Source organism: Mus caroli, unplaced genomic scaffold, assembly GCF_978045245.1.
Source record: "Mus caroli unplaced genomic scaffold, Mus_caroli_1 scaffold_12, whole genome shotgun sequence".
Lineage (NCBI taxonomy): Eukaryota > Metazoa > Chordata > Mammalia > Rodentia > Muridae > Mus > Mus caroli.
The window spans coordinates 98,079,667-98,099,421 of NW_028227267.1; the positions used below are offsets into that span (position 1 = coordinate 98,079,667).

At 40.8% G+C, this 19,755-nt stretch overlaps 1 protein-coding gene across 3 annotated transcripts in view; it reads right to left on the bottom strand.

Annotated features, from left to right (window-relative positions):
- Positions 1 to 19,755, bottom strand: part of Tbc1d4 (TBC1 domain family member 4) — a 166,998-nt gene that overhangs the window by 12,811 nt on the left and 134,432 nt on the right. For all 3 annotated transcript variants that reach the window (XM_029468868.2, XM_021181592.3, XM_021181593.3), the window contains 4 exons: positions 10,203 to 10,366; positions 7,843 to 8,052; positions 3,727 to 3,885; positions 3,057 to 3,215 (listed from right to left, as the gene is read on the bottom strand). In XM_029468868.2, coding sequence (XP_029324728.1) covers positions 3,057 to 3,215; positions 3,727 to 3,885; positions 7,843 to 8,052; positions 10,203 to 10,366 — 692 coding nt within the window. The remainder of the gene's footprint in view (positions 1 to 3,056; positions 3,216 to 3,726; positions 3,886 to 7,842; positions 8,053 to 10,202; positions 10,367 to 19,755) is intronic.

A 19,755-nucleotide genomic window follows, 5' to 3' on the forward strand; every position in this document is an offset into this window, starting at 1 on the left:
TCCAGGACAGCCAGGGCTACACAGAGAAACCCTGTCTCGAAAAACAAAACAAAACAAAACAAAACAAAAAAGAAATCACAGGGGAACTCAATGCAGTGACCCCTGGGATAAATCAGCACTTTGTCACCTGGGAGTCATGGCAATGTCCACCTGGGAGACTCCTGTCCTCTCCCACCCCACCCCCCTTCTCTCCTCCCTCCTGCCTCCCCACCACTTAAGTCCTGTGCGCCAAAGTATCACCCCTTTTCTGCACACACGATTCAAGGGTAACCATTTTATGCTGAGCAGCACTGCTTTCTACCAAAGCAGGGACATTCAAAAGGAGCCTGTCCTCAATGGCAGATCCAAAACATAGCACAGAGCAGAACTCAGATTTGTTCTGCGTTTAAATCAAGGCAAAGCCTAAACTCATACAAAGACCACTCTCTTCCCACACTCAAATTCTGCAAGGCCTCATTATTTAAAGCAAACCCTGGACATCCAGGACCAGATTTACTCTTTATTTTGTTTGTTTCTTTGTAATATGACACTCGAGGGATACTTTTGTTTGTTTTATTTTGCTTTACATAGAGTCTATCATTTAAGAATCCTGCTGTTTTAGATAAACTTTATTCCTCTTCATAAATCATATGGACTCTTTAAAAATATAGAACATATGTGTATAATATATGCGTATATGTATACCCACATATATATAACATACATGTCCAAGGGAAATAAGGACAGTAAAACTTCAATACAATTTTAAGTAAATTTCTGCCTAAAGTTTGCTTCTGGATAGAAAATTACCACGAATACACCAACAAGCAAACAAATTCAATCCCGTGTCTTCAAAAAGCTGCTGTCAGCACTAGCACAGAGCTATTTTCCTCACCAAGGCTGTTTACACTAGTTTAGGACTTTCTTTGAGACACCAGAAAATGAAGGGGATGTGTGTGTGTGTGTGTGTGTGTGTGTGTGTGTGTGTGTGTGTGTGTGCTTCCTTGTGAAGTGATAACTCCGGTCAACTGGAAAGTGCCAGAGTCTACATTTTAAAGTGCTTTCTACCACATGTGCTCACAAGTAACTTTTGTTTTCCTTTTTTCCCCCCAGGAACTGATAAGGTTATTTCTGCAGAATAAGGAGGAGAAATGAGAACCAGAAAAAGCTGGAAGAGCACATTTAGCCGCTCACAGAAGCAAATAAGCAATTTTTTAAATTAGTGTTATAATTTCTCCTTCAAATCTTTTCCTAAGAAAAAGTTATCTGCACTGTGTGGGGACTTGACTCTGGCTCCATTTGTCCACGTCTTTCCCTGTAGCCTTACCCCAACATTTCCCTGTCATCAGGGACATCTAGACTGACCCCAGCTGCAACCCTTCAATCTTGAGTCTTATCACTCAATGACCAACACAGTCCCAAAGCTCTGCAGAGGGTCTACTCTAGTCCTCAATTAACAGAGGAATAGACTCAGGAGCAGAATAGCCTGCTGACAACCACAGTCAGGACAAGGACTCCAGTGTCCAGTCTCTCTAGAACATTTCCATTTTAATTCTATTGGGGTCAACGTGTATTAATTGAGTTGAGCCCTCCTCCAAGAAAAGTTGTTTTTCAACAAAATGAACAAGGTAAGAACTAATTTTTAGCTAGTAATTTTTATATGCCTAATATAAACTGACCCCAAATATTAAAGTTCTCCCATTTATCCTTCAAGGACTCAAATAATATGTCTGGACACCTGATATCTATTAGCTTTCAGGAGGACAGATGAAATGGTTAAGTAGCAATGTGAAATATTTAGATACATTAGAATACTAAAATACATGTAATAGTGTGCTTTAGAATACAAAAATGATTTTTAAAAGTATACTATTTGGAGGCTAGGGGTGTATCTCAGTTAGCAGAGTGCTTGCCTCGCATGCACAAAGCCTAGCGTCCATCTCTAGCACCATAGAAACCAGGCAGAGTGGTAGAAATCTAGAATTACAGCATTGGGGAGATGGGAAAGTTCAGTCCAAGGTAACTCATAGTGAACTCAAAGCTGGCCAATACCTTATCTCAAACATTAGAATAAAATTAAATCATGCTGATTTTACTTTTTATATGACATTCAGTATTTCAAAGACTGCTGTCCCTGGAAATTCCTCCAGAGATTGGAAGTATCCATCCACCCACACAGCACTAATATAGCTAACCTGTTCTCCAACCTGTAGGGAGGCATTAGCCCTTTCTACAGCTTAAGCACTGACTGGATTCCTTCTTTTCCTTGAGAGTTCTAGAAAGTGGCCCCTTCTCTCCTCCTCATTGAGAACATGATCAGCCCACCTATTCTCCCATGGGGCTACTTGCTTTCTGATTTGCTGTTATCCAGCCACACCTGAGTCCTTTCTTGGATGGCTACTGGGTTACTTTTTACAATGACTGATAAAAGTCTGTATTTAGAAATGTCTGAAGGTCTTCAAACGCCCCTGTTAAATATTTCTATATCTTTTTAACCTCTTTCAAAGGCAGCACTGATCATGACAGAGTGGCACTTGCCCAGCATGTACAAGGCCTTGAGGTTTACCTCCAGCACTATAAACACACACACATAAACATACACACACACACACACACACACACATACACACACAAGGCAAATGTTCAAAATTCAGTAACTAGCCAGGCAGTGAGTGGTGGCACATGCCTTTCCCAGCACTTGGGAAGCAGAGGCTGGCGGATTTCTTAGTTTGAGGCCAGCCTGGTCTACAGAGTGAGTTCCAGAACAGCCAGGGCTATACAGAGAAACCATGTCTCGAAAAAAAAAAAAAAATTTGGTAACTGAGAGCACCTTCAATATGACCTTCATAGTGATTCCCACTTCAGAGGAATATTTGAGGGTGAATATTCCACTCAGGGTTCTTCCACCAGAATATAATTTCAACTTACCCAATCAACACAGTCAGCAGCTCTGCAGATGCCAACAGGCCCTCTTCATTAATGCCAACCAACCAACCAATCAACCAACCAACCAACCAACCAACCAACACCAAGCTGCCTTTTGCTTTTGTAAATGACAACCCATTTGACAGACATACCCAAATCCACAAGGATGGCGTGCTGCTGAGCAGTGAGCTGCTTCAAAAGTTCCTTATAGGAGGTGTCTGGAGGCTGGTGTTTGTTGGGCAATCTGTGTCTTAGGCGATATTGTAATGCTAGAAATTGCCAAATTTCCCCTCGCCGACTTTTAGGGACCCCTACAATCCAAGAGATATGAAGTCAGAGTTTGGGAATAAAGCCATTGACATGTCAGTAGATGAGCCACATCACAAAGACCACCGCAGCTCTCCTTGCTGTCTGTCACCCTCAGCTCATAATCTCCAGTATACTAACAGGAGCATATGTTAGCAACTTCTCACCTGCAGTCCCTTCACTATTATTAGATGTAAATGAGTACTCCTGATCAAATGATGGCAATACTGAGGCATGTGTCGCTTCCGCAGTAGGCAAGAACACCAAGCATCAGACGAATTGCAAGTATGAGGTACTAACAGAATAAATTCTGCAGCCTTCATAGGGACAGCATCGCCAATTTCTACCCATCTATTAGCAAGCTATAGGTAGAAACAGACCCATCTATCTACACAGCATTTGTACTTTCCCTTCCTTATAAACAACTTACAGAACAACTTTAAATGCTTTCATTTCATAAATCAGAAACCTCTCCCCAGCTTTCCATAAATAAAGGCTTATGAAAATGGTGAGTACCTTCTTTAAGGGACGTATGGATATCTTCCATGTCACACCTGATTTTAGTTCTGCAATTTAACAGCTTCTTGTCCCATGCTATTAAGACCTCCTTCTGACATGTCCCAACTTCTTCATAGTCCAACTTGACTTTTCTAGACTGGAGCTCATCTCTTCTTGCTTGAAGGAAAAAGAAAAAGAGAGAAAAGCAATCAAGACAACCTCTTGTAAAAATTCAGCACTGTACATTGTATGCATTATTAAGCTATACCCAATTACTTTTAGAAATCGGCTGCTGGCATTTACTCTACTTTACAAATGTAAAATTGTGAGAAAAGGGGGCTGGAGACACGGCTTAGTAGTTAGGAGAACCTACGTTCTGAACCCAAGGACCAGCACCTACGTGCTAGCTAACAGACCCCATAATTCTAGTGACAGAGAATCAGATGTCCTATTATACCCTATTATACCCTCTATGGATACTGCATGCAGGGGATGCACAGATATATAGAAATAAAAAAAAAACTTCTGAAATTCTTTTGAGGGAAATATAGGAGGTTTTCAAATGTTGAGTCATTTCTATGAGAAAGTACAGTAATTAGAAACATTCTTCTATCTTATACTTAGTAATTTTGTTAAGTATAAAGTACACACTGGGGTTAAAGTGATGGCTCAAGACACTTGTCACCAAGCCTGAATTTGATCCAGGGACCTTCAGGGTGGAACAAGAGAATCGGATTTTCAAAAGTTGTCACGCTCTACTCACTGAGCTTCATAGTGACAGCATGACGTGCACACAGCATAGGTGCACACACAGAGAGAGGGACAGAGACAGAGACACAGAGAGAGAGAGCAGACAGAAACACACAGAGTATGAGAAAAAAAGGAAGGAAGGAAGGAAGGAAGGAAGGAAGGAAGGAAGGAAGGAAGGAAGGAAGGAAGGAAGGATAAATAAATAAATGTTAGCTATGCTATAAGTTTCAACTTCTGGACAAATATGAAAGCCTCCAAAGCAACAGCTTCTATCATCTCAAACATTAAAGCAGGCTAGAGACCTGGCTCAGTGGTTAAGAGCACTGCTGCCATTCCAGAGGACCCAGGTTCAATTCCCAGCACCTACACAATGACTCATAAACATCTGTAACTCCACTTCCAAGGTACTCAACACTCTCTTCTGGCCTTCAAAAGCACAGACACACATGCAGGAAAACCACTCATATACATAACATAAAATAAGTTTTAAAATCCCATTAAAGCATTAATAGTTTAAATGGGACATATATAGAATATCTGTATTCTAGATAGATAGGTAGGTAGATAGATAGATAGATAGATAGATAGATAGATAGATAGATAGATAGAGATAGAATATACATATAGGATATTTTATTCATTATATATACTATAAATAAAATCTATTTCTATAATATATACATAAAAATAGTTAACAAACAAATACATATTTATTATATATTTATACAGGATATTTATCCTGTATGAAATATGTGGCGGCAACATCTCATGCATTAACCTTAATCTGAATACTATTTTACTATGAGAGTCTCAGGCATCCCTATTACTATCTGTAAAGTTATTCACACTCTCCTTAACACTAGGCTATGTGCTTCTATATTCATTTTTTATAACATTTTGTTTGTCTGAGGTCCTGGGATTTAAGCACAGGCCTTGTACAGGCTAAGCACATGTTCTATACTGAGCTATGAACCCAAGCCTCGATTCTTACTATCCTTAAAAAAATTCATTTTACTAAAGTCAACATTCATTCCACATTTCAAATGATACAGAATTCTCTTTTATTGGGTGACTGAAAACTCAAACCCAGACTCCTTAAAGGAAATGATCACAAAAGCGCCCACTGTCTTGCGCCATCTTCATGGTAAAGCATTGACTCCAGAGGAGGAGACACAGGCACTGGAGTTCATGTTTCCTCCTTCCTCGTGTCCCCTCATGGAAACCTGAGTGCAGCCACTCCCTCCAGCTCCAGGTTCAAAACTCACCAGCTTACCTTCTGCAACACAAATCTTTGTCAAGTATCCAAAGTCCTCGACAGCACAAAAACAGTAGCAGGGTGAATGTTACTCTTTACTTAATACACTTGGAACCATCCCCCCAAAAGTAAGATACCTTAAAACAGACCTATTCTTCAAGCAGGGCAGAACGATTCCTATTTAAAAGTCTGGACAAACCCAAAAGTCAACTATGAAAATATTCCTCCTGGAGTCCACTAGGGGGCTCTCTTGTGCGGTTCGGCTTTGTGTCTCAGGAGTTGCTGGGTGTGTGTGTCTGGCATAACCCTTAAGCACATCTCAGCTACATCACTACTAACAGTGTGCTTCCTGGGGAACTAATAACATATTTCCTTAGCTATTTTCCCAGCCTTCTCTGTCACTGTGCATTCTGAATTATCTTTAAAACCTGCTATATGCTAGCCACCGGGCTCTGAGGATGAAACGGTAAGGACATTAATCTCTATCCTTTCTCAACTGTTGAACGACAAGGAGACTTTGAGAAATGACTGCAGTTGGACTAGAATTTTATCCTTTTTGCTTAAGCTCCGAAGTAAGCATGGAGCTGATAAAGCCTTCTGAGAAAGAGCAATGAGCAACACCTCTGCCCTTCCCCTGCACAGTTATATAGCGTAGCTGGCCTCTGAATGAACATGCAATCATTCGTATTAAAGCACTCCACCTTCTCATGCTAACACATACAGTTGAGAACTACTGCGACGTACTCAAAAAAAAAAAAAGCGCTAGAGTTAGCACAGGCAACCCTGTATTCTAGAATTTGTTCCACTTATATGCCAACATATTGAAGCCCTTAGTGGACCTGCACCAACCACTAACAAATCTGTAGAATGAAGACTGAGCTAAACATCCTGTAAGGCCATTGGCCATTCAAGTAGCCAGTGATTCTAAAACGTCTTTATGTTCAGGATATTCCAGATAAAACCAACTGCTAAAAGTATGAATTTCAGAGTCCTACCAGTCTTTGAAAGCCCAGAGGGTATGCCATGGGTCCACAACTTCTTAAAGCTACATCAGGAACAGCTAATTGAGCTTTGAATTTTACAGAAAAGACTTATTTCCTAAGGCTATTTAGCAATCTATGCACTTTTGGTTCTGATAAGGAAATAAGAAGAAGAATAAACTATGCCTTTACATACTAAATAAGTGGTATTCAAATAAAAAAATAAATACGTAACTGCGCTGAATTGAGGTACAGTAACAAGGATGTTGTGGTAGAAAATGGATTCAGAATATGAGCACCAACATTTTGAAAACTGTCTTTCAGAAGACAACACAGTAAGTGCAAGTGGGAGGAGAAAAAAAGCTATTTGTACAAATGCCAGAAATGTGAGAAGTCAGGAGCCCACTTAGGCTGATCATGCATTTCACAGAGGGAAAAACAAGCCCTTCAGGTGAAGCAATTTGCCCAAAATAATGGCATTTGTATATGTGTTGGATTTGGATAGTGTCTGAGATCTCTTTATCTATGGATCTACTGAGACTAGATAAATCACATCCTTCCTTCAAGGGGCCGAGAAACGAATCCTGAAGCATTTAGTATACACAAACGTAGCAGTCAATTGCCATCAACAGCACCCCAGCTCCTAGGAAGACTGGACTGGAAGTTTAGTGAATTGACAATGATTTTAAGTAGGAAGTTTATAAAACTGTAATAAAGCCTAGAAACTTTGATTTGCTTATATTTAACTGATAGCAGTTAGATTGGATAAAATACAAACAAATCTGCTTGAAAGGGGAATATTTCTCTTCACAGTGAACGAATATACCTGGAAGTTGACAGATTTTTTTTTCATATTCCAAAGTTTTTCTTAAGTAATGCAGAATGACATTAAAATTTCTAGCAAACACTAGTAAAAACATCCTGGTAAATACAAGGATGTACATTCTTCGTTACTCACAAGGCTGCTGATATTTCAATTCAATTTTTAAAAAAGGTCAATTTGTTAAACCCATATTTCACAAGTCATAGTTAACACACACACACACAAATAGAAATAACAAGAACCAACCAATATTCACACAGAGCACGTATTCCCCCAAGACTGAGTGTGTGCGGTCCAGAGCCCTGAGCCCTGCTTGAACAGCTAACCTTCCAGCTTCTGGTTTTCCTTCTCCATTCGAAGTAGCAGGATTTGCTGGTGTATAGCTTTTTTCCACAGACTCTTGAGCTCCTTTGATTTCTTTTTTTCTTCAACTTTTTCTGTGTCCTCGTCACCAGACAAGAATATAATGAGAGGCTCTTCCTCCATGGTGGGAGAGAGAGGAGACAACGGGAGCAGCTCAGTCCTGTCTAGCCCATCTGCAGAGAAGAAGACAGTGAGAGGCATCCCTCCGTGGTCCCCACACTGGGGCCTTTCCTGCAGAACACGATTTGTTTGTCACAAGCTACCGCACGTTATGTGTGCGCACACACCGCTCTCCTAGTTGCTCTGAGTGACTGAAACTAGAGATTTGAGTAAATTCGGACTGAATTCCCCTTCCAGATTTCCCTCTTGTGGTGAAACCAAACACCAGGCCACCGCTTCTTCTTTCCTATGTCCACAGGAGCGAGTGGGCTACAAAGCAAAGCGGCCTTTCCCCAACGTCTGGCACTTCTGCAATTCATCGATGTGTGTTCTCAGCCTGCGTAACGCAGGGTTGTGTGAGTAGGTGTGGGTGATCTCCTGAGGTCCCTGACCACCAGTGGAGTCCCACAGAATATCACCTCCGAGCAGTGTTGGGCCTTTCCACGCTGAGCAATGCACCAAAGCCTTTCCATTCAGGCACTGTCTGCTTGACTGGCTTGCTCAAGCGGTTTCTCCTTCTACTACAGCTGTTCTCTGAATCTGCCAACTATTTCTCTATGAACAGGATGATACTATCTCTTAAAGCATTTCAATGATGGCAGACATTTCATAGATAGATAGGGTGGATGGATGGATGGATGGATGGATGGATGGATGGATGGATGGATGGATGGGATGGGATGGATGGATGGATGGATGGATGGATGGGTGGATGGATGGGTGGGTGGATGGATGGATGGATGGATGGATGGATGGATGGATGGATGGACAGACGGATGGATGGATGGATGGGTGGATGGATGTATGGATGGATAGACGAACGCACAAACTTTAGCTCCCTGGGAACAGCATGTAATATCCTCAGGTCTCCATCTCCCATCCGGATGCCCTTCTTGTTCAGTCCCTCCCAACTCTCTGACCTGAATGGTCTCTCAATACGAATCTGGAACTTTCCTGGGACATGGTTCTCCCAACGACGACGAGTGTAATTTTTTTTCTGTGAAGCCCTGGGACCATCGCAGGCAGATTTAATGTGAGCTTTAGAAATGTCATTTGATTCTGTTTATAAATTCACTGATCTCTGCTTTTAAGCGCCTGCTCCTCCTGTGTTTGTATCCTGGTGACTGTTCTGAGCTTCCTGACAGTTTGGTACACTTGATTTCTTATTTCTTGGTTTTGGATAAATGCAGTCAAGGCTATGAAGCTCTTGAAATATTATATGATTTTGAAATTCAGAGCAGGGATCATAATCTTCCTTCAAGATTCTCTCGCTAAGTTTTTTTCAAATACAAAAAATGTTTCAATTTCATTTTCCTTTTGTGCCCAGGATGGAACTGGGCTCTCATGGGTCCTGGAAGTACTGTAACACTCAGCTACACCCCAGCCGGGGTCCTCTATCTTTTTCAATGTCCCCACCCCTCACCAACCCCCCCCACTCTCCTTCCCACTGTGATTAGAAAATAAAGTGCATATGATAGCCATTGTGTGAAACTTCCTAACATATCTTTGAGTCAAGTATATAACTAATTTGTGTGAGTGTTTCCTATGTGCTCAAAAATGAACTAATTTTCTCTACAGTTCCACATTCTTTATTATAGTTCACATCCCTATACTGGATTTTCAGAGGGAAATTTGTCAAGCTCTCAAAGAAGCACTATTGAGTCCTTTCCTTCCCTGGTCCTCCACATCCTTTTCTGGCTTTCAGGTAGACACGTGCTCTCTATACTGTCATGCCTCTTTCTTTCCTGCTGTTTTGTTTAGGGTTTTGCTGTAATCGTTTTAATAGGTCTAATAGATCACAGAAAGCTACCCATGCTCCCTTTTGGTTGCTATGTAACCTAACCATTGCAGTGTGATCTACCCATTTCTTTATTGTTTGACATTTTTGTCACTTTGTGACTCTAGCGCACAGCATTACCAGTTTCCTAGCATTGCAGAGTCACACCCAAGTCAGGAATCCCACTCACTCACGCCTTCATTCGAGCATGTGTGAGCTCTATGGTCTCACGTGTTAGGCCGATCACTTTACATAAGCTGCCAGGAGCACACAGAGGCTATCACCACCCCCCACATTCCCTTAAATATCTATACATTAGGCGCCCTCACGCTGTTCCCTAGCCTAAGACACTCATGAGGAGGAATTCCTGAATGATGGCACTCAGACCTTTTTGCTGCTGCATTGCTGAAGGGGACTTGTTCACAGGAGATGCAACCCGGAGGAAAATCCGCTGTCTCCAGGAGACTCTTCGAGGAGTGACCGGGGTTCCTCCGGCATTTAGGGACTCGTTGCTGCAGGTAGATGACGTCCTCTTTCTCCCTTCTCCATCACTGCAGAACGTCAACAAATATGTAACTGATAAGGAAGACACACACTTCATAGAGAGATGGGGGCACAAGCCATTCAAAAGTTCTGCCGCAGGCAAGCACAAGGCACAGGCAACATGGAAAGAGGAGATAGCAGCGCTCTTGCCTCCCATCCGCCATCTCTTGGGAAGCCTGCAATCCAGGCCACAGCCCAGTCACAGAAAGTCAGCTGTTTCTACTCCTTCCTTAGACAGCAACCAGCCCTGGTCCTAATCTGTGGAATATCTGTCCTTATGCATGTGAGGAACAGCTGCTTAAATAATGACTTTGTACACTGCCCAGGAAACGAAACTGAGCTCTGATCCCAAACACTGTAAGCCGTGCATCCCATGCTCAGAAAGAGCTTTGCTTACAGCTCACTCTAGGTGTATACAAGATTGCTTCAACGTTATGTGCCTGGTAAGATTGATAGCTATCAAATATCCAGACCATGGCAGAAAAAAAAATAACCCAAATACAAGGAGAATGGACAACCTGAAGGTTATCCTTAAGATACATGTAAGTAATTTTAAACAGTGAGCCAGCCAGGTATGGTGGTGCATGCCTTTGATACCAGCACTAGGAAGACAGATAAAGGTGGATCTCTGTAAGTATTGAGCCAACTAGAGCTACACAGTCAGACTCTATCTCAAAAAAAAAAAAAATTGCAGTTAGCCAGATTTGAATGCACCATGACTTACTGGTTTACTATGCTGCTGTGCATTTAGATTCCCATCAGAGAAACAGTGTACAGATATCATCCACTGTAGACAAAGGAACTGATCTAAGATCTCTAACCTTTGGGTGACGGCAGGGAGGAGTGTGCCATCCCTGGACCTCGGAGCTCTGTGAGACTCACATTTCGAAATTCTGTTCTATGCTAAGACTTTCATTGTTTTAGAGAAAAGGCCACTTCTGAGTTCGCTAGGCTCTGACCAAAGGAAGGACAGTGTGACTCACAGTTACTTTCCAGACCAACTCTGTTTGCAGTGAGATGACCATGCGATGGTGAGAGCTGCTGAGGCTGAGAATATTTTACTTTCTGAAGTGTCATAGTCTTTGGTCGGTCCTGGGAGGAGGATGAAGGCGGCGGCATTTACAGGTGGCGATACCCACAAAGGTCAGCCTTAGCTCAGAAACAATTCTCAGCTAGAAAAGCCACTGGCTCTCAGATGCTCAGAGCTCGGTAGTGCTGAGCAATTAATACAAGGAGAAAACTTCAATACCACCCATTATATTTTCACTCATATTTACTCTGTACATCTGCTCTTAAGATTATCAGGAAATGCAGTTTCTTCTTCTTCTTCTTCTTCTTTTCTTCTTCTTCTTCTTCTTCTTCTTCTTCTTCTTCTTCTTCTTTTTCTTCTTCCTCTTCCTCTTCTTCTCCTTCCTCTTCCTCTTCTTCTTCTTCTTCCTCCTCCTCCTCCTCAACCTCCTCTCCTTCTTCCTCCTCTTCTTCTTTCTCTTCCTCTTCTTCTTCTTCTTCCTCCTCCTCCTCCTCCTCAACCTCCTCTTTCTCCTTCTTCCTCCTCCTCTTCTTCTTTCTCTTCCTCTTCTTCCTGCTCCTCCTCCTCTTCTTTACCTTCCTTCTCAACTCTTTGTCTTCCTACTCCACCTCCTAATTTTGCTTGATTTGTTTTTGTCTTTGAGATAAGCTGTCATGTAGCCCAGACTGGCCTCAATGTCTTTATATGTTCAAGAATGATCTTGAACAACTTCTAATCCTCCTGCCTCTACCTCCTGAATGCTGCAGATATAATTGTATACTACTATGTTCAGTTCACGTGGTGTTGCAGATCAAAATTCAGAGTTTCATCAATGCTGGACAAGCACTGGACCAAATGAGTTCTATCTCTAGCCTCAGGAACAGTTATTTCTAATCTGACTTATCTTCTCAGAAATATTGCTTTTGGATTCACTAAATTAAAAGTGAAACGGGATGTAGGTGTGAACTAACTTGCATATTGTAAGTGTCAAGCTGTCTTATTAACATAAGTATCTGAATTCATACATCTCACAGTCCCGAGTCCCCTTTGACATGGATCCTGGATGAGGTGATAACCCCACTGGTGACCAGTGTTCAAAACTCCCTGCAACACTGAAGTGCTTTGCCTTTATATCAGCTTGGGGGAGACATAGTTCAGGCATTTTCCATTCAGCATTTTGGTTCAAAGGCTCCCCATCTGTCCTGCTGAATACTCATGGAATGTTACCTGTCTTCCTTCTGTCCGTTACTTCCTTCTGGAGTTACTTTTGTTGTCCATCAAATGCAATGTTTACGCTGTCTGCTATAAAAGCACCCTGGTCTTTAGCCCACTAAGACACACTTGCAAACTTCACAGCATCTGACTGCAAGCCCCGTGATGTGAATGAACTGGCAGACATTTTTTTTATCCATATGTGGAGTTTAACTGCTAAAATTCAGTGCCTGAATTGTATACCAATAATACTGGAAAGAGAATATGGACCCTTTACTCATAGGTAAAGCCTACACTTTGCAAAAGCAGTTGGAAATGGGGTGAAGGCTACCCTGCTTCACTTACTAGGAGAGGAAATGAAACGCGATTGGAAGGCAGCTCCTAGGTAAAGGCTTATCCATGCAATGAGCATGTGCAATAACTGCAGCTCACTGCCGGACCAGCATGTGGTCAGAAGTGTGCATGGTGAAAGTGGTCATTTAAGGAACTGAGACTCTATGAAACATTGCACACTGATTTTCTGATATTCTGACTTGGGATTCAGGGTAAACTGTAATAGTGGACATGAGGGACAACTTTTTTGTCTTTTTAAACTTTCTCTTGTTTGCCTTTTTTGCTTTAAAACTACATTAGTTTTCACTTTAACTTCCTTAGATTTAAGATTTAAGACAAGCATAATATCAAAGCTAAACTGCTTGTAGTGTCTACTACAAGAAGACAGAACACATACAGAACCGTCCCAAGTATGGCTGCTTTTGTCCTTACAGTAGACACACAGGGTGGGTGCTATGATTCCCATTGCTAGTGAGAAACCCTAGGTAGAAAAAGGCCAAATAACCTGCTCGTTTCCTGTGACAACTAGCAATGCAGTCTGAACTCAGAGGCAGGCAGGCCAGAGTCCAGAGAAATGTTAAAGACCTTTGCATTCGCTCCTACAAAGCTCCGGGGCTCTTACAAAACAAAGTACCACAAGTGACTCGCCTATGTAAATGCCTTACTACTTGCTTAGCAATACATGAGATTCAAAGCTTGTATGCTTATTTAAACAAAAGGATGAAGTAAAAATACCTTAACTATACCTACATGTATGTATTTTTAAAATAATCAAACACATAATATACATATTTTCTCTTAAGTTTCCATATGACCCGGTGATCACTTCCTTTTGTGAGTTGTAACATAAGCATGTGTCAGATAAAGTGCTTCATAGGGCATAGTTGGGGAAAGTATTCCATGTCAGGGCTTCCTGTACCTGAGATTTATGAAATTTAAAATAAACAAATAGGAAACCAGGACAGTGTGGAGAGCTTGTGACCACTGGCAGGTTGGTACAATCTTTGTTACTTCCTGCCACGAGGTTCCAATTAATCAAGTGCAATTAATCAAGAACCACAATCTGGGAGCCTTGTGAGGAATCTAGAGGGGAAGGGAGACTATGTATCATTCTGATCACCGCTGAGGCTACAGAGCCAGGGCTCTGAACGTGACACTCATAAAACATGGATAGAATGTGGGGTAACTAATGCCTCAAGATGATGGTTTGATGTATCCTTGGGGAAGCAGGTAGAAGCCTGACCTAATGAACTATTGTTATCCCTGGGCTTCTGTGAACACAGAATTTTTACTACATGCTTGCTTGCTTTAATAAGAATCAATCCACTGGGTACCAGATAGAATGAAGGTGTGCTGATGACAATTTTCCTACTGAGGCGAGAGAGATCTGCTTTACACTAATATAAATCCTCTCCCCAGATTTACAGCATATTCTGCTGAGCAGCAAACTGTCTCTTGGCCCTCCTGCACCTCCCAGCACCCAATAAAACCAAGGATCATAAACTTCAAACTCATGATTGCCCACTGGCAAAATCTTCATCTAAATCATTTTATTGCATCTAAATGCATTACAAGTCGAGACAAATATTGACACTTCCCTAGTCCAAAGCAGCTGCTTATCAAACATGGGCAAGTTCCCCCTCCCTGAATGTCTTAAGAAGCCTGCATAGGGCAACAAACCAATGAAACTTTGGTTCTTTCCGACATGGCCCACAGTGCTTAATAATTTACAACTGCATCAGCAGCACTCACAGTCTGTGCAAGTTCTGGCTTTCACCTGGGCAAACATCTCTCATGCTATGGAAAATCTTTACTGACTAAACAGAACGCAGATTCCGCCACTCTAGCAGAAATCACTACAGTATCTTGAGTGTGACCAAATGTGAGAGGTTAGACAGTGGAACAAGGCACAGGGAAAAAGAAAAGAAGAATGGAGAGTTTTACACTCTAGATTCCACTTCCTGAGTGCAGAGACTGAAAAAGTGTTTTGTACATTGGGTTTAAAATATCTCTCAGTTGGTTCTATGTTTACTCATAATCCTGCAATGTAAGATAAATAAAACCATACCTAGTAAATATATATAACCTTTCCCAGAATCAGCCTAATACCTAATAAAACTAGGCTAGATGACATTCAAACCCAGAAGACACGAGGCAAAACACTTATATTAAACTCACAACTTCTTTTTCCTTTTTCCTTTCAGTGCTAGAAGCTAAACTCAGAGCCTTTTACATGTTAGGCAACTGCTCTTCCACTGAACTTGTTCCTCTGTTGGGCTTCTGAAATGGGAGAAGTGGCCTTTAAGTGGTCATCCTACAATACCACCCCCCCCAAAAGGGCCATCAATTATAAGTATCAGAAGAGTCTCTGTTTTTTAATCTTAGCATTGTGGCCAAATGAGTCTCTGAAGATGTTTCTCTTCATGCATGGCCTATTGTAGAGCAATCTTTAAAACTTTTATTGCAAGTACAAAGAAGTCAACGTGTTAGATTTTGACAGGGAGGTGGCATGTGCTCTCAGGAGACTGGTGACACAGGCAGAGTAGGGAAAGTAGAGCAGGCAGAGAGCGGGTGCTTATAGTGACAATGGGAAATACACCACTCTGGATGTTTTTCAGAGAAAGTGAGCGACCCTCCAGGAAACAGTATTACCACCATCCTTCCTGTCCATAGCCAGGAACTTGTTGCTTTCCTGACTGTGACCAATGGGACATCGGCAAGGTATCAGCAACGCCTCGCAGGAACCACCAATATGAGAGGAGTTAGGGTGAGGAGAGGCAGACTGCTTCTCTCCCCGGATCCTCCTGCTTTGGCAGGCTTCCTCAGGATGCTCATTTCTCTATCTTCCTGGGATCAGGAAAAAACAAACAAACCCTCCTCATATGCATATTAAATCCCTATCTACCAGCTAATCCACTGTTGTAACTTTAAATTTCAATTGGAATTTTCTTGGAGACCTGGGCTTTAAAAGAATTTCAGTGCAGAATAGAGTAGAAACAGGACTTTAGCTAGCAATGACATTGTACATGGCTCTCTGTGATCTCTGATCACACCACAGGGCGCATTTCTGTTTCCACAGCCCTCAGAGTGTGCAGAATGACAGCATGCATTCAGAAGACAACCAAAACTGTATCCTTAACTGATGCGGCTAACCACCGGGAAATGGGGAAAGTTATCAAAGGAAAATGTTTGGCGTGTTAATCACCTTGACTCTGAAGCAGTGTCCTGTCTAGCAACAGGAAAACAGGAATGATATTAGCAGAGAAAGATAAATGCCCCAAACCAGGATTTAAAAAGACATTCCATAAGTCATCAATAAATCAATAAATCATCAATAAATAAGTCATCAATAAATCCCAGGCAAGTTAATTCAACAGTGAACCCTAGTAAATAATCAGACTGATCAATGAATACAAGTGAATTACAAAATAAAAACTATCCCACAAACAGTTGGTCACCAATACTTCTCTTTCTCATTAAAAATTATAGAATTGAAGCACTGAGTATTGCCATGTAAAATAACCATTTACTTTGACCAACAAATTTCAATATAAACAATTTTTAAGCATAAGCTTAAAACTTGTAAAGTAACTCCTCACCAACACAGAAAATTGCTGGAATGGAAATGCAGTATTTAGTGAATATCCATTATAAAAACATGCATCAACAGGCACAGTCATGACTCAGCTACCAAGAAAAACAATATTAACCTTTCAAAAATTAACTTGAGCTAAGGTATTAATCATAAAAATGCATGTATTCCTTTTCTGCTGCAATTTCAAATCTGTGCAAATGAATCTATCAGCTAACAAACTGTGACATTCAAAAGACCTTGACTCCTTTTTTCTCAGTACCCTCACATGAATTAATAATTCAGAACAGTGGTACTGTTCTAAAAAGTAACACTGTCATTAGCCTATATCCAGCTATGTCCTATTCCCAACTCGGTTAGGAATATTTAGAGATTCATTTATGCAACTAGTAAGATATTAGGTACTCAAGTGACAGGAAAATTATAGCTGATAATATTATATACCTCCTTCCCTCATCATTATGAATAGTTGGAGGTATCATCATAATTGTATGCACATGATGTTCTCTCTATAAAAAGTAATAATGAGAGATGTAGAGTTCAGAAGCTACTGAATTAAAACCATTCTCTTAGATGTCATCATTCTTGGGAAAGACATCCATCCTAATGTATTAAGAACAAAGGATGTGGTACAATCTACTCACACATATACTACACTGAATAATCTACATTTGTGCAAGGAGAGAGTTTTATAAATGTACACAGCAAATGCATCAAAATTATTAATTAGTCAATATAAAGGATTAAAGGAAATCCTGTAATATTTTGTAATTTTCTATAAATTTGATATTAATTCAAAACAACAGAAATATATATTCTCGTCAAGATTGTAAGTAGTATATTTATGTCCAAGCAACTTGTTAGTTGAATACACCTAAGAACATACATTTTGTCCAATACTTCTATTCTGAAGACATCCATTAATGATACATGTGCATGGACAACTGAAAATATATATAATAACTGTCACAACAGAAAAATCTTACAACCCCTTCTTGTCCATGCACAAAAGCATAGTCAGATGATATATTAGACAGAAGACTTCATAGCCACAGAACTTAATGCACTGCAGCCACCTACAGCCAAGAATGGATGTCACAAAGCAATGCCAAAAGAAGGCAGATACAGAAATAAAGGATGCGCCCTCATCCCATGTGAGCATTTCAAAGCAGCAAAACTCAGCTCTGCTCTGTAAGGTCAGAAGGTAGCAATGATCTAAGAAATAGGAGTTGCCACCAGACTTCTGGTCCACTTCCACTTGTGAACAGGTGAGTGTCGACATGATGGTGTTCTCTCTTTGGTGGCCCACTGAGCTGTGGACTTAGAGTTGGCGGGCTATCCGGTGAAAATGATTTGGGGTTTTTGTTTTACCTAAACGGTACTTCAGACCCGCTGACTCTGTGCTATGAAATTAAAAGAGTTGGGGGTGGGGGGGTACCTATTCTCTAATTTTTAGAATCTATCACAATTGGAAAAAACATCAAAAAGTACTTATACAATGTTCTGTATGTTGAGGACTTTATTCATTCATCGGCAACACTGAAAATACCATAGCAACTAAACAGTGGATTTTGCTAACCTCAGACTCATGTGTATATACCCGCCTTCTGACTTCAGTACCCTCTCATTAGCAGAGTAATGGGGAGGGGGGTATGGGAAATAAGCATCAAAAATAAACCACAAACAAGCATGAATCCCAGAAGGCAAATAAACAACCTACATTGAACAGCAGAAGTATCCTCTCTGTGTTAATGACAACCTCGGAAATAGCCTATGATTCACGTCCAGTCTCTGCTGACCCTTCAGCTTCTTAATAATTTTTGCTGTCATTTTGGGAAAAGGCTGTTCCCTACCTAAGGAAGGAAGATAGGGCTCTCCCTACATGCTTACCTCAACTATGTTAACCCCTTTGAATGGACTTACTGAATGATGTATTTCTGTGAGAAGACTAGTAAAGATACCTTGACGGTGGGAACTTTTGGTTCTCTAAACTCACAGCATCTATAGTAGACTATGGAATGCAAACTTATTTAGAAACTTTTCTCACAATATTCCCCCATGAAAGTTCTTTATTCTATTGGCCTTCTGTCACCAAAGATTCTGTTTGAACACATTGTATTAATGCAAAAGGAAATTTCACATTCTTAATCCTGCTAACCCAACATGAATGAGTGGGGCACAAATGGACAAAGGATACTCAGAAATAACTCTAGGATGTATCCAATCTACACATTTAATGAGGCCTATCTACTTATACACTAGCTTTCAGATGTCCTTACATCTACAAGAAAAGAAAACAAAAGACTAGCCAAGAAGGTATCAGTGGCACACATGTTGGCTGACAATACCCAACTCTCTGCTTGACTACAAGGATTGCCAACCATGAAACAACTGGAAACAGCCCACACATCCATCAACAGGAAAGCAGATAAACTATGCTGAAATAAGCAGAATACTACACAGTAGTAAAAAGGGAATGAGTTCATCTAGACACAAAAATAGTAAGGAAATTGGGATTGTTAAGCCAACAGTAACCCCTTAGAGGAATCCTATCATGTCCCATAAACTGACAATAATCCACTTAGCAGTTACAGAACCAATATAATCTCAACTTAGAAAGAGGCTCTTCTCTAAAGTCCATTGTTTCTAAAAAGGGTATTCAGGGAGAGTTGTGTAAATGTTCTAGGGCAAAAACAGAAAGAAAAGCTACGAGGTTCAGATCTCATGTTCTGAGGGAACCTACTGATTTCTCCTGAGCCTATCTCACAGCATACAATGAGACTCAAATATGTCAACCTGGAATTGAAAAAAAAATCAAAGTAATGCCTTAGAGATACCCCAAGTACTCACAAATAAAGAGATATTGCACCCAAACTGTTAGCATGGCTGCTTTAGTCAGTGCCCTTGTGGTGCCAAAAATATACCCAGAGACATAAGAAGAACAGAAGCAAGACTGTGAAAAGCTTTCTTACTACATAATGACACCAGGTCTTGTTTCCAACCACACAAAGTTTACATTGTGGGATGGTGGCTAAGAAGGGCATTTCATAGATCAAAAACTTAATTCAAAAAGATATAATCACATCACCAAAACGCTTTGTTAAATACACACTCTAATTATTTTTTCTTAATAAGATTAATGGGAATTGAACTCAGAGCATTAGAAGCAGGTTAGAACAAGCACACAGACACACGGGTTTCACTCTGAAATTAACTGGCCACTTTTTTTTTTTTTTTTTTTTTTTTTTTAG